Source organism: Takifugu rubripes, chromosome 10 (genome assembly GCF_901000725.2).
Source record: "Takifugu rubripes chromosome 10, fTakRub1.2, whole genome shotgun sequence".
NCBI classification, from domain to species: Eukaryota; Metazoa; Chordata; class Actinopteri; order Tetraodontiformes; family Tetraodontidae; genus Takifugu; species Takifugu rubripes.
The window spans coordinates 11,570,966-11,595,030 of NC_042294.1; the positions used below are offsets into that span (position 1 = coordinate 11,570,966).

The 24,065-nt window shown below is 49.5% G+C and overlaps 3 protein-coding genes and 1 long non-coding RNA gene across 10 annotated transcripts; 3 read left to right on the forward strand and 1 right to left on the reverse strand.

The window, feature by feature from the left end:
* Positions 1 to 1,044: 1,044 nt before the first annotated feature.
* Positions 1,045 to 15,027, forward strand: unm_hu7910 (un-named hu7910). 5 transcript variants are annotated; one of them, XM_029842726.1, is made up of 26 exons: positions 2,518 to 2,736; positions 2,808 to 2,870; positions 3,229 to 3,402; positions 3,630 to 3,674; positions 4,023 to 4,091; positions 10,407 to 10,451; positions 10,720 to 10,821; positions 10,967 to 10,996; positions 11,110 to 11,127; positions 11,201 to 11,230; positions 11,297 to 11,329; positions 11,426 to 11,461; positions 11,542 to 11,589; positions 11,699 to 11,761; positions 11,978 to 12,019; positions 12,145 to 12,236; positions 12,343 to 12,429; positions 12,501 to 12,651; positions 12,722 to 12,858; positions 12,925 to 13,023; positions 13,102 to 13,191; positions 13,427 to 13,564; positions 13,628 to 13,763; positions 13,913 to 14,004; positions 14,079 to 14,212; positions 14,295 to 15,027. In XM_029842726.1, the coding sequence occupies exons 1-26, from the start codon at positions 2,625 to 2,627 to the stop codon at positions 14,443 to 14,445; spliced, it is 2,217 nt and encodes a 738-aa protein (XP_029698586.1). In that variant the 5' UTR covers positions 2,518 to 2,624; the 3' UTR covers positions 14,446 to 15,027. The 5 variants fall into 5 exon arrangements, with proteins under 5 accessions (XP_029698590.1, XP_029698587.1, XP_029698586.1 ...); XM_029842730.1 differs by lacking the exons at positions 2,518 to 2,736; positions 2,808 to 2,870 and adding an exon at positions 1,045 to 1,233; XM_029842727.1 differs by lacking the exon at positions 11,201 to 11,230 and having other exon boundaries at positions 2,516 to 2,736.
* On the forward strand, positions 4,100 to 5,559 carry LOC115251223 (uncharacterized). Its single transcript, XR_003889796.1, has 3 exons — positions 4,100 to 4,170; positions 5,356 to 5,406; positions 5,480 to 5,559. It is a non-coding gene; the product is annotated as an uncharacterized lncRNA (long non-coding RNA).
* Positions 15,028 to 15,115: 88 nt separating the features above from the next.
* Positions 15,116 to 18,306, reverse strand: LOC101061534 (clavesin-1-like). 3 transcript variants are annotated; one of them, XM_029842760.1, is made up of 9 exons: positions 18,009 to 18,306; positions 17,514 to 17,650; positions 17,160 to 17,403; positions 16,889 to 17,059; positions 16,694 to 16,812; positions 16,444 to 16,618; positions 16,261 to 16,371; positions 15,947 to 16,167; positions 15,116 to 15,862 (listed from the first exon to the last, which is right to left on the reverse strand). In XM_029842760.1, exons 3-9 carry the CDS (start codon positions 17,259 to 17,261, stop codon positions 15,784 to 15,786), a joined length of 978 nt encoding a protein of 325 aa, XP_029698620.1. In that variant the 5' UTR covers positions 17,262 to 17,403; positions 17,514 to 17,650; positions 18,009 to 18,306; the 3' UTR covers positions 15,116 to 15,783. The 3 variants fall into 3 exon arrangements, with proteins under 3 accessions (XP_029698620.1, XP_029698621.1, XP_029698619.1); XM_029842761.1 differs by having other exon boundaries at positions 16,964 to 17,059; positions 17,160 to 17,650; XM_029842759.1 differs by having other exon boundaries at positions 17,160 to 17,650.
* Positions 18,307 to 18,800: 494 nt separating this feature from the next.
* LOC115251215 (serine/threonine-protein kinase RIO3-like) lies at positions 18,801 to 22,840 on the forward strand. Its single transcript, XM_029842747.1, has 13 exons — positions 18,801 to 18,974; positions 19,498 to 19,616; positions 19,831 to 19,964; positions 20,036 to 20,152; positions 20,347 to 20,456; positions 20,582 to 20,725; positions 20,826 to 20,953; positions 21,064 to 21,246; positions 21,363 to 21,522; positions 21,607 to 21,687; positions 22,072 to 22,161; positions 22,241 to 22,354; positions 22,423 to 22,840. Exons 1-13 carry the CDS (start codon positions 18,939 to 18,941, stop codon positions 22,534 to 22,536), a joined length of 1,530 nt encoding a protein of 509 aa, XP_029698607.1. The 5' UTR covers positions 18,801 to 18,938; the 3' UTR covers positions 22,537 to 22,840.
* The last annotated feature ends 1,225 nt before the right edge of the window (positions 22,841 to 24,065 follow it).

Sequence of the window (24,065 nt, forward strand, 5' to 3'; positions counted from 1 at the left end):
CAACAGATCCTCAAACACCCTGTCTGGTGACCAGGTGACCAGGTGACCAGGTGACCAGAGCTTGGGACAGATTAGTCTGAATTAATGAGTGAACCACTGGGACGATTGATCATTTCCATTGAGATCATTGCACGTCGGGAGTTAAGGACAGAAGACGTATCCAGCAAATCTGTTTTTTTTCTGACACTCATCGGTCAGATTCTGAAACTTTGAGCCGTTCTGTTAAACTTTACAGCCCGAGAGGCTCCCCCTGCTGGACAAACAGCAGCAGTGCCTCTATGCGTGTGCGTGCGCGCGTGTCTTTAATGGGAAAATAAGATTTATTTAAATGACTGATGGGATGTTTCCGCTCTGCTGAAGTTAGGCCGGTAAAGCCTGTGCTGTAGCGCCATCTGTAGGTCACCATGTGCATATCAATGCAACCGCGTCATCATTAATTCTTTTTTTTACTTCCAGATTTACCTAAATTGATCAACTGCACCGACAAAAAACTGCGTCTTTTACAAAGCGTTTGAAATTACAGCCCTCATTACAATGCGTGAGTGTTTTCATTTGTTTTCTAGTTATGTCAAATCTATTTAGCTGCCTAAAACGTGTCACACTATGAAAACGTTGCGAGTTGCGTTTCAGTAATTAATGAACGCCTCGTGCAGAGGAAACGAACCTTCGAGCTCACTTCTAATTGAAATAAACCAAAGGACCCAGAAATAAAGAGCATTGTGATGCTGTCGACATTCACATGCTAGTCTGTGAGCTTAGAGCTGGGTTGATTATTCCCCAGTCTTCCTTCTGTCAGCGAAGAGGTGAAGACGTTGACTTTGGTGACATGTTTCTGCTTTTCCGTCACACTTTGCGACACCGGTGCCGTCATCTCTCCGCCCCAGACGCTCCGAACTCTCCACCCGCTTCTGCCACGTTTTTGCCCACTTCCAAAGGGAGGGACGCACGGGAAGCTCTGAAGAGATCTGATTGGGTTAAAACTACGGAAGCCCGCCCACAGACCCGCCCACCACCCTTTTCCCCGACTGTGATTGGCTGGACAGCAAATCAGTCACTGTTACTATGGACTTTGGCTTTGTGGTATCCAAGTGAGGACGTGATGTTGGTGACGGAGCGCTGGGAACAGCAGGAATAGCGAAATTAGCAGATTGCTCGATTATCCCGAACAACCCAGCTGGAAAATTTAGGAGAAAATGACGCAGAGGAAGAATCCGAAAGGCCACAGTAAAAAAGGTTAGCCGGGGTTTTTGTGCGCTCTCCTGAGCTTCGGTTTGTCTTCTGCAAGACTGCGTTTATTATTCTGCAGGTTAAAGTGTTTTTGCTCGTCCGCGGAGAGGAAAATGTGCTCAAACAAAGCTGAGGCTGATTCTGGGATAGTTTGGTCTGTTCTTGTGTTCGGCGAACCTTTGGCTGCTAAAACTCCATCTGCAGATGCCACCCGGGATAAGATTCTGGTCTTCGGGAACCAAACCGCGTCTCTGGGCGTCAAGACAACGTTAACGAACAATACATCTGTATTTATCCATAAAGCTGCAGATTGTGTCACTATTTAGTCTTTGCCGAACTGAGATATGGTTCTAAAAGGCCGCTATAGAAGACCTAATTGGAGAATTGGTCAGTGTCTTATAGACAGCTGGATAAAAGCGAAGTTAACTGGAGGAATTTTGACCAGAGTTTGGTTCACCGATAGCTTTGGCCATCTTTCTCTATCAGATTTATGCAGTGTAAAAAATGGAAATGTTAAAGTTTAACAGAAACGGCAGCTGTGCCAGTGTTGGCAACACTAATTTTGCAGTTACAGCAGCACTAATTTGGCTGTGTGACGCTGAATGATCGAGGCTAACCTAGCCTAGCCTAGCCGAGCTAACGCCAGCTATCGGGCTGAAAACTTGCTCCCAGTTGCTGCGTCATTAATTCCGAATTTCGACACGCATCGTTCTATTTTATCCATATTACACATTGCAAATGTCCCCAATATTTTCTGATGCTGCTCTCGACATAGCAGCTTCTGCAGGGGGTTTATTACAGTTTCGGAAATATAATCTCTGCTCTTATCTAGTGATTCATCAGATCATTTTATTCATCAATTCTATTTGGTCCAAATTTGACTAAAAACCAAATAGGACACGAGCCAAAGTTGAATCTATAACTTGGCTCGGGAGATACATCTTCTCCCCATGAATCAGATATTTAAAACTCCAATGATGACCTTTATATCCAAAGTGGAACATATATCATATCTACAGGGGCGACGTGAGGAGAACAGAAGAGTTCTTGTGACACGTTCTGCTTCCATCAACACAGAAAAGTTGGTGTGTGTGGGGGGAGAGTTATTTTAGGGGCTATTTGGCTCTGGTATCCCCCCCCACCCCTCTCTCTGTCTCCGTCCCTCTCACACACGAACACACAAGGTCTTTGAAAAGGTTTTGTCGGCTCTAATAATAGTGTGGATCAGGTTCTGAATGACCCTCAGACTCCTGTAGGAGGAGCTTTGGTTCTGCTCCGCTCAGTCACTCGTCCTCCTCATTTGCTGCTTTTCAGAACATGTAAGATTGGACTTTTTCCGTGTTTATTTGAACTGAATCTGTGTCCGGGCCTGGTTGTGGTCCAGTGCTGGCCTGTGTATGGAGCCTAACCATTCCACCGGTGGTTGGTCCTCCTCCTCATTCCCTGTAGAGGAGCTCCATGCTGAGCAGGAGGTTTCTGAGGAGGAGCTTCTGCCACCGCAGGAGACAGGTAGGACAGGTGCATGTCAACTGGAGCGCTCTACCTTCAGGCCGGTGCTCATCTGTCCCGGGGTTTCTTAGGAGGCAGGAATGAGGAGGAAGAGCAGTCTAAACGGGAGGAAGAGCAGCCCGTAGAGGGGATAGGTGGGCTGTGTTTGGCCTGGTTTGGTTTGAAATGGTTCTGATGAGTCCGTGCTTTGCTGTGATTTTCATTGTGTTGACCTTGTGGAGATTAGCATAATGCTAATGCTACGTGTTCCACACCCTTCAGACAAGAATGTTCCTTTAACACGCTGACTCTGCTGCATTTGATGGATTAAAACGATGTCAAATTAACGTAAACTGGGTTAAATCATCATCCAGTCCTGTGTTAGTCCCTGCACAGTCTCGCTCACACACACACACACACACACACACACACACACACACGGACTAAATAAGCTCATCCTTCTGATGCAAACTTAATCTCTAATAGGAGGATTTAAACGTGTCTTGTCCTCAGAGGGAAAAACCTCAGCCTTGGAGAGCAAGAATGGAAAGAAGACGGAGAGAGGAGGAGGACAAGAAGGTTCCAAACGCTCCGTGCTGACCTGGTTTCTGGTTCTGGCTCTGCTGGGAGTCTGGAGCTCGATGGCGGTGGTCTACTTTGACATCGTGGACTACGACAGTGTCATTGGTGACTAGAATACTTCTATATGCATTTCTAAGACTATTAAGTTTAAGCATGAAACATCAAAGGTGGTGGTCAACTCGGCCTCTTTCTTGCCTCGTGTCTTTGTTCTCTTTCATGATGCACACTTAGCATAAATACACAAAACCCCTTTGACAACCTGTCGCGTGTCTCCTCTCGTCTGCTCGTCTTAATTCATCTCTGCTCTCTTCTTCTTTCCTCTTTCAACGCAGCCAGAGCTCAGGCCTTTCACATGAACTTTTCTGATGTTTTACAAGGTACTCTCACAGTTTCACTTCTGTGTGTGTGTGTGTGTGTGTGTCTGTGTGTGTGTGTGTGTGTGTACACAAGTGTGAAGACATGAAACTTTCCGTCCAAACTGTTATAAATACATTAAAGCTTCATGCATTTCTTGTCATGTCGAACGTAAAGAAGACAGGAGCAGAGACGCCAAGGGGGCGGGGCTTAAGCATACACCTCTGACCTTTTATTGAGGTCAAAGGTGTATGCTTAAGCCCCGCCCCCTCCGTGTCTGCTGAGGAGCAGACATATTGGACTTGTCTAGCTCTGTGTCACTGTAAGGGGTGGTGTTTGACTCCACTATTGTCTCGCTGCCCCCCCCCCAGGGAAGCTGGTGACCTATGATGCTGACGGAGACGGAGACTTCGACATGGAAGATGCCAAAGTTCTGCTGGGCAAGTCCGCTTTAGTTTTCTGTGGTGGATGTAGTTCACAGTCGTGCAGCTTGTTCTCCTGATCGATGCAGGATGAAAAGTAAGAATTGATCTTCATGATCAGAGCGTCAGACTGTTCAACTCTGAGCTGGTGTGTGTGTTTGAACCTGATCAGAGACGATCGCCCTTGGCGTGGTGAAGCCCCGCCCACTGCCGTCATGCCCCGCCCACCACGTTTGTCGTGGTTGTCTTGTGACAAAGCTTTCAGTCAACTGTCGGAAGAGGAAACACAATTTAAAAAGTGAAGGTTTTTAATCCCAGAGCTGATGTGTTAATGCATAAATGTTCAAACAGGAAGGCGTCCCACCTCCGCCCCAGGAGCCTTCTCAGGTTCTCTCCCTCCTCTTGTCCTCCTGCAGCAGCTCATGTTCCGTCTCTCCCGTGCAGGCCCGGTTGTGGAGCTCGTGTGGTGTTACCGATGCTGGTGCTGGTTCAGAGAAACTGGACAAACCACATTTAGTGTAGATGGGGAGTGGAGACAGACAGGAAGCGAAGAACCGTTGTTGCCGCCATTTCTGTGCCGCCTCTTTAACTCACTTTCTCTCTCTTTCCCACGTCATCTTCATTTTATTTTGTTCCGGCCTTCCTCCTTTGATCCTGACCTCCTTTTGTCCGTCCTTCCTGCTTTCTTTTCCCGACTGTTCCCTTCACGTCCGTTTGACTCCGTCGTCATTCCTTCTTTTCCCTCCATTTGTCCCTTCTTCCCCCTTTCTTCCGTCAGGCCTGTCCAAAGACGACGGCGGTAGCGTGAACGCCGAGTCGCTCGAGGAGGTTCTTAACATTTTAGCTGAGGAGGGCTCTGATTGGCTCAATGGCTTCTTCACCTTTCTCTTTGATGGGCCTTCATCGCACTTAGAGCGTGACGAAGCTGCTGCTGTGAAGGAGGAGGGAGGGGTGACCTCTGACCCCAGGGAGGACCAGGGACCAGTAAAGGGGGACGACGCTGGCCCACAGCTGGGTTCTCCTTCCACTGTCGACCAGTGAGGACCAGACTGGAACTCAACCTGTGCATTTCAGATGCTGTAGGGTGTGTGGGGAAGGTCTAAATGCTGGCTTTGGCTTCTCCTGTCCCACCGTCATTAACAGACATTTTTGGATGATGTCACTTCCTGTCTGCTGTTCACGACGTAAAGAAGACGTTGTCTCGCTGCTCTGATTACCTTTCCTCTCACCTTTGACTCACACTCTGAAGCATTCATGGACCTTCTGTGCTGTTTTTATTCAGATGAAAACACGTTAGGAGGTTCTTCTCTTAGAGCCGACGGGCTGAGAAAAGGTACCAAATATCATCTCTTCTTCTCCTGTCCTGCACGTTCTTCTCACACCCCTCTGTTTTACCAACTCCGTAGACAACAAGAAGGGGGTGGAGAAGGAAGGTAAAAGGTTTGGTGTGGAGTCAGGCATGAACTTTCCCCCCCCAGTCAGAGACTGACAGCATGTGGAACGCTGAAGGGTTCAGGAGGAACATGACATCCCTGCTGCTTCTACCATTTGTGCTCTTTAATCCAAACTCACCCCATCGACAACAGTGACAGACGTGAATCGGGTGTTTCGTTCCGTGGACTTGGGCAGTTCTTGACGTTGCCATGGTTGAACCTTGACCATAATCCCGCGGGGGTTTAGTGGGAGCGAGGAGAGGTCTGGATCCTCGGAAGTGTGTTCCTGTTGGCTTCGTGGCTCCATAACATTCCTCACTAGCAGAGGGAGCGAAGCTGCTGCTGTGGAACAGACACTCGGCACATCTGCATGCCCACCTCAGAGGTCACGTGCACACAGGTGTGAGTGTTACAGAAGCAGAGGTGCTCACGCTCACCTCCTGACGTGCACATTAGTGTCGGAATTATCCCATTAAAGTACACTGAGGCTGTTTCTTCAGTGTTCCGTCAGGTCAGGAATCTGTAATAGAAGCTGCTCGTTTGAGTTAAGAAGCATCAAAAATCAGATTTGGGGCATGTTTTCCTGACACGATACTGTTGTGACTGTAAACTAAACCTCAATACTAATGTTATGTAACACAATTCATATAGAAATTCTAAGGTTTTTTGTCACGTTGCTTGTAGTTTTAGTGTTTTTAGTTTGCCGATCACTAAAGTTCAAATGAAAATAAGATGTCATTCATGTCTTTTACTTTTTCAAACCGTGTTTAGCAACAATAGTGAATCCTTGCCACTAACATGCATTTGGACTGGAGTTCATGTCTGTGGTCTCAAACCTGTCAGCCTCACATTGATGATCCCTCCGCTAAACTTTGTTAGCATGTGGATTGTTACCAACCGTGTGGGTTCACGCGGTCACCACTGTGATCACCATGTCAATCCCCAAACCCAGACCTTCCAGCCCGGGGCCCTTTGCTGCGCTCTCTACTGAGGCAGGAGCTGAGGATGATCCAGGAAAAGATGGAGGCCAAGAGGATCGCTCGTATCGCCTTCAGAGAGATCAGAGCCACCCTCGAAGAAGAGGAGGCTGAGAGGGAGGTGGCCTGGGTGGAGAAGATGAAGACACTGGAGGCTGCCCAGGACCACCTGAGGAGAGAGAAGCAGAAAATAGAAGAGGACAGACTCGCCAATGAAAGGATAGAAAAGGAAAGGCTGGAGAAGGAAAGGCTGGAACAAGAGAGGGTGGAGAAGGAAAGGCTGGAACAAGAGAGGGCGGAGAAAGAAAGGCTGGAACAAGAGAGGCTGGAGAAGGAAAGGCTCGCCAAAGAAAGGGCGGAGCAAGAAAGGCTCGCCAAAGAAAGGGCGGAGCAGGAAAGGCTCGCCAAAGAAAGGGCGGAGAAAGAAAGGCTCGCCAAAGAAAGGGCGGAGCAGGAAAGGCTCGCCAAAGAAAGGGCGGAGAAAGAGAGACTGGCCAAAGAAAGGGCGGAGAAAGAGAGACTGGCCAAAGAAAGGGCGGAGCAAGAAAGACTCGCCAAAGAAAGGGCGGAGCAAGAAAGGCTCGCCAAAGAAAGGGCGGAGAAAGAGAGACTGGCCAAAGAAAGGGCGGAGCAAGAAAGGCTCGCCAAAGAAAGGGCGGAGCAAGAAAGGCTCGCCAAAGAAAGGGCGGAGAAGGAAAGGCTCGCCAAAGAAAGGGCGGAGAAAGAAAAGCTCGCCAAAGAAAGGGCAGAGCAGGAAAGACTCGCCAAAGAAAGGGCGGAGCAAGAAAGGCTCGCCAAAGAAAGGGCGGAGAAAGAAAAGCTCGCCAAAGAAAGGGCAGAGCAGGAAAGACTCGCCAAAGAAAGGGCGGAGCAAGAAAGGCTCGCCAAAGAAAGGGCGGAGAAAGAAAGGCTCGCCAAAGAAAGGGCGGAGCAGGAAAGGCTCGCCAAAGAAAGGGCGGAGAAAGAAAGGCTCGCCAAAGAAAGGGCGGAGAAAGAAAGGCTCGCCAAAGAAAGGGCGGAGCAGGAAAGGCTCGCCAAAGAAAGGGCGGAGAAAGAAAGGCTCGCCAAAGAAAGGGCGGAGAAGGAAAGGCTCGCCAAAGAAAGGGCGGAGAAAGAAAAGCTCGCCAAAGAAAGGGCGGAGAAAGAAAGGCTCGCCAAAGAAAGGGCGGAGCAGGAAAGGCTCGCCAAAGAAAGGGCGGAGAAAGAAAAGCTCGCCAAAGAAAGGGCGGAGCAAGAAAGGCTCGCCAAAGAAAGGGCGGAGCAAGAAAGGCTCGCCAAAGAAAGGGCGGAGCAGGAAAGGCTCGCCAAAGAAAGGGCGGGGCAGGAAAGGCTCGCCAAAGAAAGGGCGGAGAAAGAAAGGCTCGCCAAAGAAAGGGCGGAGCAGGAAAGGCTCGCCAAAGAAAGGGCGGAGAAAGAAAGGCTCGCCAAAGAAAGGGCGGGGCAGGAAAGGCTCGCCAAAGAAAGGGCGGAGAAAAGAAAGGCTCGCCAAAGAAAGGGCGGAGAAAGAAAGGCTCGCCAAAGAAAGGGCGGAGAAAGAAAGGCTCGCCAAAGAAAGGGCGGAGCAGGAAAGGCTCCCACGAGAAGAAGTTATTGCAGAACGTGTAATGAGAAAAGAAAAAAATGAAAATGCAAGTGTGGAAAAAGTGACAGTAGCCAGAGAAAAGGAAAAGATGGAGAGAGATACAAGGAAACACTTTTCTGTGGAAAAGCCAAGAATTATCCCAGAGGAAAAAGCAATACTGAGGGAGAAAAAGGAGGAGGACATCATGGCTGCCAAAGGAGGGAAGATGTCCACAGAAAAGCAGCAGATGGAAGTTGCTGAAGAGCGGATGGAGAAACAGAGCGGCTCCAGGAATAAGAATGTTCAGGGAAGGATGGAGACCAAGAGAATGGAGAGGGTGAAGGTGGAAAGAGAAGCCAGCAGCAGTGTTACGGTAGACTTGAGAAAATAGAACCTTTCACAACGGAAAAACTCCTCATTTAGGAGAGAGAAAAGAGAATGACCCCCCTTAAGTCCTGTGATTGGCTGGGCAGCAGAGCTGGGGTTACCATGGATACAGGCGCTGTCAGTCTGGTGGGTGTTGTCTGGTCTGTCACACCCCAGTGACACCTGTCGGTTGCCCGACGAGGAGACATGTGACATGTTGTGTTTGCTAGCATGTAAAAATGGTTTTTAGCTTATGTTGCATTGTACAAGCTGTTGTTGCTGAAAATATAAAGTAAAAGCACCACCCAGGTCCCCCTGGATCAGCTGTTCATGGCCCGGTGCTACTGTGGTGCTACTGTGGTGCTGCTGTGGTGCTACTGTGGTGCTGCTGCTGTGGTGCTACTGTGGTGCTACAGTGGTGCTACTGTGGTGCTACTGTGGTGCTACAGTGGTGCTACTGTGGTGCTGCTACAGTGGTGCTACTGTGGTGCTGCTGTGGTGCTGCTACTGTGGTGCTACTGTGCTGCTGCTACAGTGGTGCTGCTGTGGTGCTGCTACAGTGGTGCTGCTACTGTGGTGCTACTGTGGTGCTGCTACTGTGGTGCTACTGTGGTGCTGCTACAGTGGTGCTGCTACTGTGGTGCTGCTACTGTGGTGCTACTGTGGTGCTGCTGTGGTGCTGCTACTGTGGTGCTGCAGTGGTGCTGCTACTGTGGTGCTGCTACTGTGGTGCTACTGTGGTGCTGCTACTGTGGTGCTGCTGTGGTGCTGCTGTGGTGCTGCCGTGGTGCTGCTGTGATGCTACTGTGGTGCTGCTGTGGTGCTGCCGTGGTGCTGCTGTGGTGCTACAGTGGTGCTGCTGTGGTGCTACAGTGGTGCTACTGTGGTGCTGCTACAGTGGTGCTGCCGTGGTGCTGCTGTGGTGCTACTGTGGTGCTGCTACAGTGGTGCTGCTGTGGTGCTGCCATGGTGCTGCTGTGCTGCTACAGTGGTGGTGCTGCTGTGCTGCTACAGTGGTGCTGCCGTGGTGCTGCTGTGCTGCTACAGTGGTGCTGCAGTGGTGCTGCTGTGCTGCTACAGTGGTGCTGCAGTGGTGCTGCTGTGCTGCTACAGTGGTGCTGCAGTGCTGCTACAGTGGTGCTGCAGTGGTGCTGCTGTGCTGCTACAGTGGTGCTGCAGTGGTGCTGCCGTGGTGCTGCTGTGCTGCTACAGTGGTGCTGCAGTGGTGCTGCCGTGGTGCTACAGTGGTGCTGCCGTGGTGCTGCTGTGCTGCTACAGTGGTGCTGCAGTGGTGCTGCTGTGCTGCTACAGTGGTGCTGCAGTGGTGCTGCCGTGGTGCTACAGTGGTGCTGCCGTGGTGCTGCTGTGGTGCTGCCGTGGTGCTGCTGTGGTGCTACAGTGGTGCTGCCGTGGTGCTATAGCAGCTGTGGCCTGTAGATAATAAAGCTTCTCAGTCATGTCAAACGTCGTCTTCTCTTTGATGTCAGCATCATCTCTTTGCTCTCCTGGACTTTCTGTTGGTTCTGGTGTTGGAGTTTTCCTTGTTCCGATGTTCTCAGCCTCAGGAGCTGATGAGCCGGTCTGACAGTTTATTTTATTCTTGGAATGTAATTTATTGGATCTGAACTCTTTTGTTATGAGAGCCATATAAAAATGTAGACGGCAACATCTATCTGTTTTGGGTTCTTATTGTTTGAGTCTCATTTGTGCATTATTTACATCATTAATACTGCAATAAAGTTTAAATCCCACTGGAATAAAACAGAAAATGATTCCTGAGTGAAGCGTTTCCTCCTCTGACGGTTGACTGAATTGTTGGAGTTAAAACATTAATAATTGGATTTATTTTTCTCATTATTTTCTGACCTTAAAGGCAGTTTTCAAACTTGTGTTTGATAAAGTAAAAAAAAGAAAAAGAAATCCTATTTAGAAATAGATGAGTGACTTGTTCTTGTTTTAACGTATATCTCCATATTAATACGTGACTGTTGAACAGGGATCAAGGGGGCGGAGCCAGCGCGGTCACCTGAAAAAAATACAGGTGAGAATTTTCTCTCTGGATTTAATGTGATGGGATGGGGGGGGGGGTGAGGGTGCCATCCAGCTTCACGTGCACCTCTACTGGTCATGGATGTGGACCTGGGTCTGATTCATACACTACAGACATTATGTGGGATGGATCGAAAACAAAGGTTCTGGGTCTGGTTCTGGAGTCCATCTTCTTCTAGATGTGGACCGAGCACTGGCCCAGCCCCTGTTTCTGTCTGGAGCCTTTTAACCTGAAGAACACCTGACCTCCTCTCCTCCAGAACACCTGGGAGAAGCATCCAGTAATCAGGGTCCAGGGTCCAGGGGGGCGGAGCCAATAGAGGCCACGTCACCAGCCCTGCCAGTGGAGGACGGGTCCCCAGGTGTGTTTAAATGAGCGGACACTTGTGACGCGGCGAGATAAACGTGAACGATCCGATTCGTGTCGCATCACAATTCAGCCGAGTCACATGACCCGTGCGCACCTGTGATCGCATCCTAACTGCTTCCTCTGTGTGTCTGATCCAGGAGTCCAGGACCTGGAGGCAGAAATTCAAGGTTGGTCCTGCCGTCGCCATGGCGACTTGAGTTTTCCTTCGCGCGTGTGTTGATCACGTTCACGGTGTCAAACGCTCACTTATTCAGACCTGTTTCTCCTCTCCCTCTCGCAGACCAAGATTTTGTACCAGGTCAGAACCTTTTGTGACAATCTTTGTTTGTTTTGTTGTTGTGTTTGCTTGTAATGTGTGAAACCTGTTTCAGACGATCCCCAGAGCAGTTTACACCCTCATGGTGAGTAGAGGCTGCTCTCAATCGCTCAACATTTCCCCCTAAAGACACATTTTGATGTTATTTCAGAGGATCCAGCTGAGGGCATCGACAGGACCGGAGGTGAGACGTTGACCTGATGTTGTCAGGGAGGTGGAGCACAGCTCAGCTCCAAGACCAGAACCTTCAGCCTGTTAAAGCTGGTGTTTTCTGTTGCAGCTTTGGTGGAGGAGCCTTCAGTAGAGGACAGTGAAGGTCAGTCAGGGCTCCTCAACCTTCTTTACCTGATTATATTAGCATGGGTCACTTTAAATATTCTGTTTTTGGTTGTGCAGTTGATTCTGGACAGTACTTGACCAGCTCCAAATTCACACAGGAAGCAGGTACAATATAATAACTGTTGACCTCTGAAGCAATTTTTGGATTGAGATATTTTTAATCTTATTTGAACCAACTCCGTCATCATCCATGTTTGTTTCCTGGTTGATGCAGCTGAGACCCGGTCAGAACCACCAGAATCAAAGAGTGAAAGGGAGGCAGAACCTGGCCCTCATGGTGTGTCAACACTGCTCTTATCAACGCATTAAAATTGTTTAAAGTTGATTAAAAATGGAATTTGGTAACAAGTCGCGTAACACCTCCACCTATCGGCCGCCGCGGGAACTACACGAATGTGACGTCAGCACGAATCAACGCTAGTCATCTGTTTTTTATCTCTTCATCTTTATTTTTCCCTTTATTTAAAGAATTATTAACATTCTTGTCTCACAGGGACGACTGACAGACAGGCTGAAGAGAAGCCGAAAGAAAAAGGTACAAAACAAAACCCAGTTTTACTGTTTTAGAAAAGCTGCGTACAGGTACCTGTCTGCAAACTTGGTGTTCTTGTGCTAGGTAAATATCACCCTCTAAAGATCCATTATTGTTTCCTACTTCAGCTCCAGCAAAGGCGAAGAAACCAAAGCTGCTAAATAAGTTTGACAAAACCATCAAAGCAGAGATCGACGCTGCCGAGAAGCTTCGCAAGAAGGTAGAGTGACGAAGCGTAACCAAGTATTTATACTGTAGCGCTCAGATACAGGGCACCAGGACCGGCTGGTATGTGCTGCCGAACTCATGGATGTCTGCTCTCTCAGGGTAAACTGGAGGAGGCTCTGAGGGCTTTTGACGCGCTGGTGCAGCTGCATCCTCAGAGTCCGCGCGCTCGCTACGGGAAGGCCCAGGTACGACCACCATCACCAGGGCTGTGTTGGCTTTCATCCCAGGTGGGTCTGTGCTGTCCCCGTGTCCTCAGGCGGAGGACGGCCTGGCTGAGAAGCTGCGCAGCAACGACATGTTGCAGAAGGCCATCAGCACCTACAGAGAGGCGGCCGAGCTCCCCGACGCCACGGCTGACCTCCTGAGAGCGGCGCTGAAGAGGCGAGCGGAGAGGCAGCAGTTCCTCGGTAACAGCCGCGCCCCGACAGAACCCTGTACGCGGATTAGCCTAGCAGTACTGACGCTGGCTCCTCCCAGGCCGGATGCGCGGCGCCCTGGCGACTCTGGAGAAGCTGACTCAGGTCTTCCCGGACGACATCGGCCTGAAGAACGACCTTGGCGTGGCCCACCTGTTGCTAGGAGACAACAAGGGGGCCAAGAGGGTGTATGAAGAGGTGTGTGTTGGTAGTGTGACCGGGTGTCCGTGATGTTGAGTTTGGGCTGACCTCTGACCTCCGCAGGTCCTGGCTGTCGCTCCTACTGATGGATTCGCAAAAGTTCATTACGGATTCATCCTGAAATCTGAAAACAAGATTGCAGAGAGCATACCGTACCTGAAGGTGAGAGGCCTCCAGAGAGCACCTGCAGGTGTGGTGAGAAGGCCGACACCAGCAACACACACCTGTCCTCGTCCACAGGAGGGTCTGGAGTCCGGTGAACCAGGGACGGACGATGGACGCTTTTATTTCCACCTGGGGGACGCCCTGCAGAGGGTCGGAGACGAGAGCGTGAGTGGGAGCCCATCACACATGGCTGAGGTTACACACACCTGAGGTCACGCCTCCTCAGCCACTTGACCCCTATCGGGGTCACAGGGAGGTACACGTTTGAAACGACAGGTCCTGTACCTGCGGATACACCTGAAATACCTGATATCACACCTGAAACACTAGCGACTGCAGGTACGCTCCACGTTAAAGGCCTGAGATTACAGGTGTTATAGAGGATTGTGTCTCCGTCCAGGCCTATCACTGGTACGAGGTGGGTCACAAACACGGCCATTTTGCCTCCGTGTGGCAGAGGTCTCTGTACAATGTGAATGGACTGAAGGCTCAGCCCTGGTGGACGCCTAAAGAGACGGGATACACTGATCTGGTCAAGGTGAGGCCCTTTCCTCTCAGGTCTTCATGAAACGTGGAAGAGATGAAGCGAAATGTTCCGTAGGCTCTGGAGAGGAACTGGAAGACCATCCGGGATGAAGCTCTGGCTGGGATGGACCAGAAAAGCGGCTTGTTCATCCCTGAAGAGGAGAACCTGCGGGAGAAAGGGGAGTGGGGCCAGTACACCCTCTGGCAGCAAGGTAGGTATCCCAGAATAATCCGCTTCTGGGTCATCTGCCACTTCTTCCTCCCTAAACGGGGGTGTTAAGCTGCTGGGGCTTTTGCCAGGTAACCCTGACAGTCAGTAAACCAGCAGCTCTCTTTTTGTTTTGGGGGTTTTTTCATTCAGGAAAAAAACTGGCAACTTCCTGTCAGAGCGTCCCAAAGACGTGTTCCCTGTTGGAGAGATTCCCTGAAGCCACAGGCTGTAAGAGAGGACAGGTCGGTTGTTTGGTCCCTTCCTGGAGGCTTTCTCCACCGTCCTCCAGGCTGAGGCTCTTTTTGGCTCTTTCCAGATTAAGTTCTCGGTCATGCAGCCCGGGACGCACGTTTGGCCTCACACTGGCCCCACCAACTGCAGACTGAGGATGCACCTCGGCCTCGTCGTCCCCAAACACGGCTGCCGGATCCGCTGCACCGACCAGACCAGGTAACCCTCATCGCCGGTGTCCCGTGTCCCTCCGAATGCCGTCTCGCTCTTTAAAAGCGCCCCCTGCTGGTGTCCCTTGCAGAGAGTGGCAGGAAGGCAAAGTTCTGATTTTCGACGACTCTTTCGAACACGAAGTTTGGCAGGAAGCCGACAGCTACCGTCTCATCTTCATCGTGGACGTGTGGCATCCGGAGCTGACGGCGTCCCAGCGACAGGGTCTGAGTCCGATCTGACCGAGGCGCGGGCGGGGACGGGTCCGCTCCCTCTTAATCTGGGGGTGAATGATGGAAGGAACCGATCCGTCGTCACGTTGGATGCTTCTCTGGATCACGCTGACTGAGATTGTTCATTTGTAAAGTTCAAACTGACTGAAGGATGAAGGCTACTACTGAGATGTTCAACATCTGTTTTCCACAATGACAGAATTTCCACATTTGGTGCACTGCTCCTTTAAACAGCAGCACGTCCCAGGAAGCTCTGGTTTAGACAGAGATGGTGTCCAGGAACGATCCTGGACGTCCTGAACACCTGCTTCTGATGAGAACATGTTCAATGACACAATCAGGCTTCAGTAAAAACAGGAGAGGATGTTGAATCTACCTGAGGTGACCAATATTTATTTAATCTGCCTGTTTTCCATTGGATCCATTTGTTCGCATCGCCACCTCTTTTCTGTCGTCTTTAGAAAAGAAGCAGTTTCAAACCACTTTCTTCATTTTCTTCCTGGTGATTATTAAACCTTTTGCACGATAATGACTCAAAACTGTTGAAAAATGTTTTATATTTATATAAAAAACCAAAACCACTAATCGAAAGTGTGTTTGTCGTTTGTCAGTAGTTATATAGACGTGTATATTCTGACCTAACGGGGGAACGTAAAGTGGAGACGACAGGCTGGATTTTGTGTAAATGTTTACTCGGATACATTCACTTAAAGAAAATACAGTTGATCAGATCAGCTGCAAAAACCTGAAACAAAGTGGGATTTTCAGCTGCTACAACAATCTTTTCAACACATTCTTTTAAATTCCAAGGTCGTTCCAATCAAACTGGCCACGTGGGACATTTCCTGCTGCTCCTGGATACATTTAACATCAATATACAATCTTTAGATTAGGGAAAGTGGGAAAACTGTGAGCCCTGACGCAGAGATGATTCTTTTCTTCCCTCTCCTACCGTCACATCGAACGTCAGGTACGTCTGATTCTAAAAGTGATCATTAATAACAAAAAATCCCAAAGCTACATTTTGAATTCACAGCTTTAACTTTAACGTCACTTGTTTCAGGATTATCTTTCCTTTTCCCTGCGTTCATCGGATCTAACCAGAATGTTGCGGGACACGTGAATATAACTGTGTTTTGGCACCGTCTGTAAAGTCAGAGAAAAGCTCTGATTTAGAGATTAAACTTGATCGTGAATGTGACGTCAGTCCTCGCCTGGCGCCCCCTGCTGGAAGCTTAGATTAAAGGTCCCCAGCTGCTGTTGGTGGTACATTCCAGTTCGTTTAATACTTCAGGGTGTGATGCTGTCAGTGTGTGTGTGCGTGCATGTGCAGTCGCACGTGTGTGGTCATTCCAGGGCCAGTAGCGGCGTGCTGGTGTCCCTGTCTGCCTGTCGCAGCGTTCCCGACTCCACGACCGACTGAGACCTGAAAGACGGAAACATGAGGAACTACTTGTTCTCCGGATCACTACGCCTGCCTCCTGCTCCGCTGTGATAAGTCGACGGTCACCTCGTCATCATGTCTCCTCCACCTCCACCACAGTTCTCCCGCACGTGCAGGGCGTCGTACGTCAGCATGTACTCCGTCTCGTCGCTGTAGTCGGGGCCCAGCAGCGTTCGCGCCCACATGCCCATGTCGTACGGCGGCAGCGTCCCGCCGAACTCCGAGGGCAGACACTCGGGCTGGATCAGCTGATGGAGCGAGTTCAGATTGTTGCCGTGGAGAAAAATCTGAGGAGGAGCAGAGACACGAGAGGAGGAGGTGTAAAAGAGAGAGAGAGAGTGTGTGTGTGTGTGTGTGTGTGTGTGTGTGTGTGTGTTCACCCTCTTCCTGGTCTTGTCTTTGAGGAAAGGCTTGATGATGGTGTACATGGCATGAATGTACCACGGCTGGTTGACGAAGTGGATTCCCCCGAAGCGGGCAGGAAAACTGTCCTGGGGAAACATTTCACACATGGATCCTCTGACCCGTCGACAGCGGTGACCCGATCGGAGGTTCTTTGGTACCTGAAGCCCTTCGATGGCCAGCTTGAGCATGTTGGGAGTGAGTTTGGAGGCCTGTTTGAAGGAGAAGTTGCTCCAGTCGATGATGAGGATGAACCCGTTGATCTGGAGCTCCGGGTTCTCGATCAGAACCTCCAAGGAGAGCAGGATGGCCCGCAGGATGTCTATGAAGGAGTTCCTGATGAAGAACGAGAAGCCCCCGAGGCGTGAGGCGCGTCCTTGCGCGTGTGCGTGCACGTGTGTCGGGGGTTACCTGCTCTGGTCCCAGTTGGAAGCAAAGAGAATCAGGATCTTTCTGCCTTGTTGGTCCGGATTCTCCAACACACCCGGAAACCCATCCATCAGTGCCCGCTTGATGCCCGGATCGTCCACCTGACACACACACAGAGTCAGAAACACACACACACACACACACACACAGCCACCGTCATCAGCTCCTCATCCAGACCTTGAAGCTCTGGAACATGTCAAGGTTCTGCTGTCTGAACTGGAAGTACTGGGCCAGCAGCCTGAAGGTCTCCACCTGGTCGAACTTTCGGGCTCTCAGGAAGCGGAGGATGAAATCGTCATCTGTCCTCAGGAAACCAATATCCGGCCGCGTTACGATCATGTCCCGGATCTCAGGAGAACCAGACGGAGACAGAACATCTTTAATAACGACCTTCTAACCTGTAGGCTCCGGTGATGTGATGGACCCAACCCCGGGCGCCGCCCAGCACCTGTTGGATGTCCTGGTGGAGAGTTTCTGGGTTCTCGTTCAGCTCCGCTCGAGCTTTCTCCGTGGTCTCGGCGCTCAGGCCGGCGTGCAGGTGCGTCATCATGGTGTCCAACCTCCAGATTTTGAGACGTTGTGAGTGGACGTCTTCGCCTGGAACCTCCGGTTTCCTGTTTCTTCAGCCTCGGGGGGCTGATCGGTCGCTGCCGTCGATCTCTACAGTCGTCCAACGGGAGCAACGATCTCGTCTACATTGTTGTTGGTTCGCGGGAAACAGACTTTGGTGCTTCTGATGCTGGATTAAAGTGTCACGTTCTCCTCGTATTACTGCTTTTCCCCCCAACGCCACTAAACTTACTGCTTCGTCTTCGCCATCAGTTGGCGATGATGAAGACGATGTTCTGTCCTGAGACTGTGACTCTGAGTTCGGAGGCACGGGAAGATCAAAGGTTAACGGTCGTCAAGTGAAGCAACAGGGTCGGAAGTTTCCACGTCCTGCAGGAGAGAAAAAACATCAGTGGCGCACAAGTGTGTGTGTGTGTGTGTGTGTGTGTGGACCTCCTGCCCATCACCCAGCCCCCAGCTCATCCCCATCTGCTCTCATTAACTGTCACATGGGTCAGCAGAGCCGCCAGAATAAGGATAAATTCCCACCATCAGGAGGTCAAGCGAACGCACCATATCTTCTTTTTTGTTTCAAATAAATTATTCAAAATTGATGATCTTGTAAAAATTAATATCTGCAGTATGCACGTCCGTGTGTCAGCAAACCTCATGACGGAAAGTTTGAAAAGGATATTATGAATAATATGAACAGACGCGCGTTTCTGTTCAATATCCCAAGATCACTCACGGTGAGGTGACCCCGCTACGTGTGCAGGTCGAATCCCGGCTGTCTTGGATTGTTCCACGGCCCTCCGGCGGCGGTGCTGATGCTGGGGACGGTGGCGGTGATGGCCATTACAATCTCGCGAAGAACAGCGACGAAAAGGAGGCGCAAACGGTCAAAATGACATCAAACGAATAAAATGTATTGACACGTGTGTGAAGATGATTAGAGTGTGTCCTTGTAAACCCGTGTGAGCATCCTGAGTGAGCAGGACGGAGCCGCAGCATCACTTTGTGCCCGTAAAAAGCGTCAGGACGTTCCTAAATACGTCAAGGTTTCAAAATAAACGGAATAACTTCCGGTAACCGCATCTCAAGAAACCTAATTTAATAGATTTATGCAGATAAATGTAAAGGATCGTGACTGAACTGCCACCAAAGTTTTAACCGTGTAAAAGGTCACGAGAGTAAATGATCCCAGAGCAAAAGATTTAATATGCTTGATATAAAATATGATTTTTATTGTTGATGCTAATACCAAACCATTATTTTGAAAGAGAATTGACATTTTTCATTATTTCCGGTTAAGCGCTTCACGAGTCCTGATGGACAATGACTGACGTCTGGATTTCGAGAGATGATTTTTCTTTCTTTTTAAGTATCATTATTAGTGACGTTAGCTGACACAAAGTGAATTTATGACGCGGATACTCGCCAGCTGATCTCCATATACACAATAAAAACAGAAACAGTCTAATGCTACGTATGTTACGACGATTTTATTGTGAAAGTTCGTTGGCTCGCGGGGCAGTGACGCACTTCCTGTTGTGTTAAAGCCCATTCCAATTTACGCGTTGCGTGAACCTTCACCGCTATTCAGCCGTTAGTCGACTTTTCAAATAAGCTTTTTCCACCATATTCGTTTCCCGAGGATCAATTCTTGATTTTCACAACTATGAACCAAATAGGACTCGCAACAGAAACACCAAAGGTAACTAGACACCGTTTCTCGTTCGTCGCGGATTGTTCCGTTAACAGGATATTTTGGCTGCTCTGAGCTTGCTAATGTTAGCTTCCGATCTTTAATATCCAACATGGCCTCGCTGAAAGTTCGACATTCCTTAAAATTTCGAAAATTAAAGTGATTTTGTTTTATGCGACACTCGCAAACGTTCATTTACGTGTTACGGGTACTTTAACTGGCACTGAAGCAACAATAGTTGAATTCAGAATAAACCTAATTTACCCTCATTTTATCTTGGTTATATATTAGCCTCAGTGGGCGGGGCTTGTTTAGACTTGTCTCGACATGTCTCTGTAAAAGAACATTAAACATGTTAAACTTTATTACCTAGTTTTATGTAACAAGTAGCCTTTAAAGGAATGTGTTGCCTATCTGAAGTGTTGTGGGACAGTTAAACTGCTGTGGACACTGATGAAGAGCATTTTAACCTGTGATCAGCTGCAAACGTCACTAACTGAGATCACGTGGTTGTGTTTTGCCCCCTGCTAAGAGCCCCTGGGGCCAGGCTGCACCGGCGGTGGCTCCGGCCTGCTCTCTGAACGATGTGATGAGTGAACAGCTGGCCAGACAGCTGGAGGAAGAGGAGGGCCCCTTCCCTTCACTGGCGGAGTGAGTCTTCATCGCGGAGCTCATTATTACGACAGTAATAACAGCTTTCACCAACAGGTCGATAGTCCAGCAGTTCCAGAGTCAGTCAACAGTTCAAGAACACAACCTGTCAGCTGTTCACGTCCATCAATTGCTTCTTTTTTCCGGTTGTAAACACAAATGTCACTTTTTATCAGAGGTGAAACGCTGCCATCTGCTGTTTTTCTCCTCTCAGTCCAACAGCCGATCTGCTGCTGTCGGACGAAGTCGGCGACATGAGCAGCGACCTGATGCTCGCGCAGATGCTGCAGATGCAGTTTGACCGGGAGTTTGATGACCAGCTCCGCCGGGAGGAGAAGAAATTCAATGGTGACGATCCGCCTCATATCAGCCATCAACGGTGCCGGGGCCCCACGGCTCATGCTCGCCTCTTTGTCCAGTTGGTCCACTGTCCATCTCCTTCGAGAACTTCCGGATGGTTCATCCTTATGAAGACAGTGAGAGTTCTGAGGATGAGGTGGACTGGCAGGACACCAGACACGACCCCTACAGAGCCGGTGAGGCAGCAACAGGAAGTGGAGCGAAACACAGAAGATCACGCGGGCTGCTTTCATGTTCCTGTTCCTCTAAACACACACCCCCTCTAAACACACACCCCCTCTAAACACACACCCCCTCTAAACACACCACACAACACAAAATATTATGATGTCTAATCAGTTCTCTCTGCTTGGTGTGTTGTGATCCTCAGACAAACCTCAGGCGACCCCCCGCAGAGGCTTTTCAGGTAAAGGCAAGAACATCACGACCAAACACGACGAGGTGACGTGCGGCCGCAAGAACACGGCTCGGATGGACAACGTACGTTCCAGACGCGTCTTCACACACTGACAGTTTAAAAACGTGCACTGACCACGCCTCTTTACGACCAGAACAGCCGTCACTTGTGCTGTTGCCATGGTAACACTCCTGTACTTTCACCGCAGTTTGCTCCAGAGGTCCATGTGGGCGACGGGTTTGGGATGGACCTGAAGCTGTCCAATCAGGTTTTCAACTCTCTGAAGCAGCACTGCTACAGTGAGCAGCGGCGCAGCGCCAGACTGCACGAGAAGAAGGAGCACTCCACCTCTGTACGCGCACACGCACACGCACACGCACACGCACACGCACACCCCTGCTGTAGCTCTGGCTCCTTTTCTGTGGCTTCTCGTTGACTGAACTGCTCCTCAGGAACAAGCAGTGGACTCTCGCACTCGCCTGCTGATGTACAAGATGGTGAATGCCGGCGTGCTGGAGAAGATCAACGGCTGCATCAGTACCGGAAAAGAGTCGGTGGTCTTCCACGCAGATGGAGGGAGGTGGGTGGAGCCAGAGCTCGCCACAGACGCACTGTGTTCATTAAAGAAAACTTTATATTAGAAAGGATTCTGTTACTCAAAGGAGCACTGTGTGTGTGTGTGTGTGTTAGCCTGGAGGAGCAGCCGGTTCCAGACGAGGTGGTTCTGAAGGTCTTCAAGACGACGCTGAACGAGTTCAAGAACCGGTATCCCTACATCAAAGACGATTACCGCTTCAGAGATCGCTTCAGCAAACTGAACCCACGCAAGATCATCCGAGTGTGGGCGGAGAAGGAGATGCACAACCTGTGCAGGTAAAGGCTGCTGGTGCTCTGGGCCTCAAACTAACCAGCAGCACCAACCAGTTTAGCACTATGAGTGAATGAGTGAACCTTCAGCATATTAATGAAAGTGCTGATGGCTAAATAAGGATGAAGAAGGCCCAGATTCCCTGTCCGGAGGCGGTTCTGCTGAAGAAACACATCCTGGTGATGTCGTTCATCGGGAAAGACCACGTCCCCGCCCCCAAGCTGAAAGACGTCCTGTTGAGTGGTGAGGACATGAAGAACGCCTTTTACCAGGTTCTCCAGGTAGGTGCAGCAGCCAGAACCACTTCAGGAGGTCACGTGACCGTGAATCCAGACGACCTCTGACCTCTGCCCCTCCTCGTCCAGATGATGCAGACGTTGTATCAGGAGTGTAACCTCGTTCACGCTGACCTGAGCGAATACAACATGCTGTGGTTTGAAGGAAAGGTACAAAACTCCTTTGACTCATTTCCACGAGTGAATCATGTTATTCCTGTTGCTACTGTGTTACAGAAGAAGCACTTTTAGAATTTACTACATTATTATTGAACATTGTTGGCTTGAGTAATTAGAATGAATATTTCATTTTTCTTGGTCAACAAGTTTCTTCTGAATTTTAATTCAACCCCAAAACTTTACAGAATATAAATTTGAAAATATTGAACAATTTACTCATAAATCTTGACTTTAAATTGATTAGAATCCATCGTCGTTATTGCTAAATGAACCGATATTAGTGTGACTCAGGTGTGGAGTTGCCGCTGCGGCCACCAGGGGGAGACAAACTTCGATCCCAGTCGATCACTGATCAGATGATGGCTTCTGTTGCAGGTCTGGTTGATCGATGTCAGTCAGTCTGTGGAGCCCACTCATCCTCACGGTTTGGAGTTCCTCTTCAGGGATTGCAAGAATGTTTCCACGGTAACAGCTGCTTCAGTCTCCAGGGGCGTGGATGTGGGCGTTCTTCTGTGTGTAGATGTAAATGACTGTTTGTCCACAGTTCTTCCAGAAGAAGGACGTGGCCGAGGCCATGAACCCGTACGAGCTCTTTAATGCTGTCAGCGGACTGAAGATCCCCATTGGAGTTGAGGACGAGGCCGACTTCGTTAGTGAGGTAGACAAACACTTTTCCAGCAACCGAAGGTGGAGTTAATAATCTGCTCATCTGTGGTGTCCAAATAGATTGCGGCTCTAGAGAAGAGGAATGAAGATCATGTGCAAAGGCGAGGAAAGAAGACTTTCCCCGTGGAGTCTGAAGATGGCGGCCCTCCTTTGAATCCGGGCGTTGATGATTAACCGCGTTGTTTGATTCACTCTGTATGATTGTAAAGAGTCTAAATGAAGGCAGAGCAGTTGGTGCCCCCCTCCACTCATGCCTCCACCCACAGGCCGCCGAGGTGGGGCCTCCTGGCTGCAGGACCCACCTATCAGACCTGACTAATCTTACTGCTGCAGGCACCTCCTGAAGGGGACTGAATTTGGAGATGTTTACAGGTCGGCATCTCAATATGTAAGAGTCAATCTTAATGTTTCTGATGCTCTGATGATCGGCTGATATCAATTGTCAATTGTTGTCAAAAATAAATGACTGATTACCTGAAACAATTTCTTGATATGTTTCCATTTGTTTTCTGGCCTTGTCATAATCCGGGTTTTTCACTCAGTCCGTGGATGATTCGTTTTATTGTCATTAAACGTTCAGCTCAGTCTGTGAAACCTGGCTTCCGGTTTTCCCGTTCCACGTCACGTGATACACACCGGAAGTATTTTGACGTGAGCGGAAGTTGTGCTGTTCTGTAGCAGCTTCTACTTGTTGGGTCTCGGAACCGAAGCTACGCCGAGCACAGGAGCACCGACGGGCGAGGATGAGTGAGGAACGTTACCTGGAACTGTGTGAGAACCCGGTGCAGTTCGAAATACGACTTCTAAACTATGCTTTTATGGGGTTTAACTCACAAGTGGGGATTAACATGATGGCTCCAATTGGTGGTTTTGTAAAATGTTTGCATAAATCAATAACTTGATGGGAAATTGCAATCAAACTCTCCTAGTTTGCGAGAAACCACCCAGATATGATTCACTGGCGTATTTCTTTCTTCTTGTATTACTTTTACTTCTCTGGATGTGGAGTGTTTTCCAGCCCGACATCATCATCAGTGCCGAAGGTCTGAAACGTCTTTTGCTCGGATCTGTTTCTCCTCTTATCTTCCCAAATCCCATCTGGACTCTGACCAACTGTTGTCAGGTTTCCTGTGGTACCGGCACGTGAAGCTGCCGCCGACGGGCGTTTCTGTTCAATATCCCAAGATCACTCACGGTGAGGTGACCCCGCTACGTGTGCAGGTCGAATCCCGGCTGTCTTGGATTGTTCCACGGCCCTCCGGCGGCGGTGCTGATGCTGGGGACGGTGGCGGTGATGGCCATTACAATCTCGCGAAGAACAACGACGAAAAGGAGGCGCAAACGGTCAAAATGACATCAAACGAATAAAATGTATTGACACGTGTGTGAAGATGATTAGAGTGTGTCCTTGTAAACCCGTGTGAGCATCCTGAGTGAGCAGGACGGAGCCGCAGCATCACTTTGTGCCCGTAAAAAGCGTCAGGACGTTCCTCAATACGTCAAGGTTTCAAAATAAACGGAATAACTTCCGGTAACCGCATCTCAAGAAACCTAATTTAATAGATTTATGCAGATAAATGTAAAGGATCGTGACTGAACTGCCACCAAAGTTTTAACCGTGTAAAAGGTCACGAGAGTAAATGATCCCAGAGCAAAAGATTTAATATGCTTGATATAAAATATGATTTTTATTGTTGATGCTA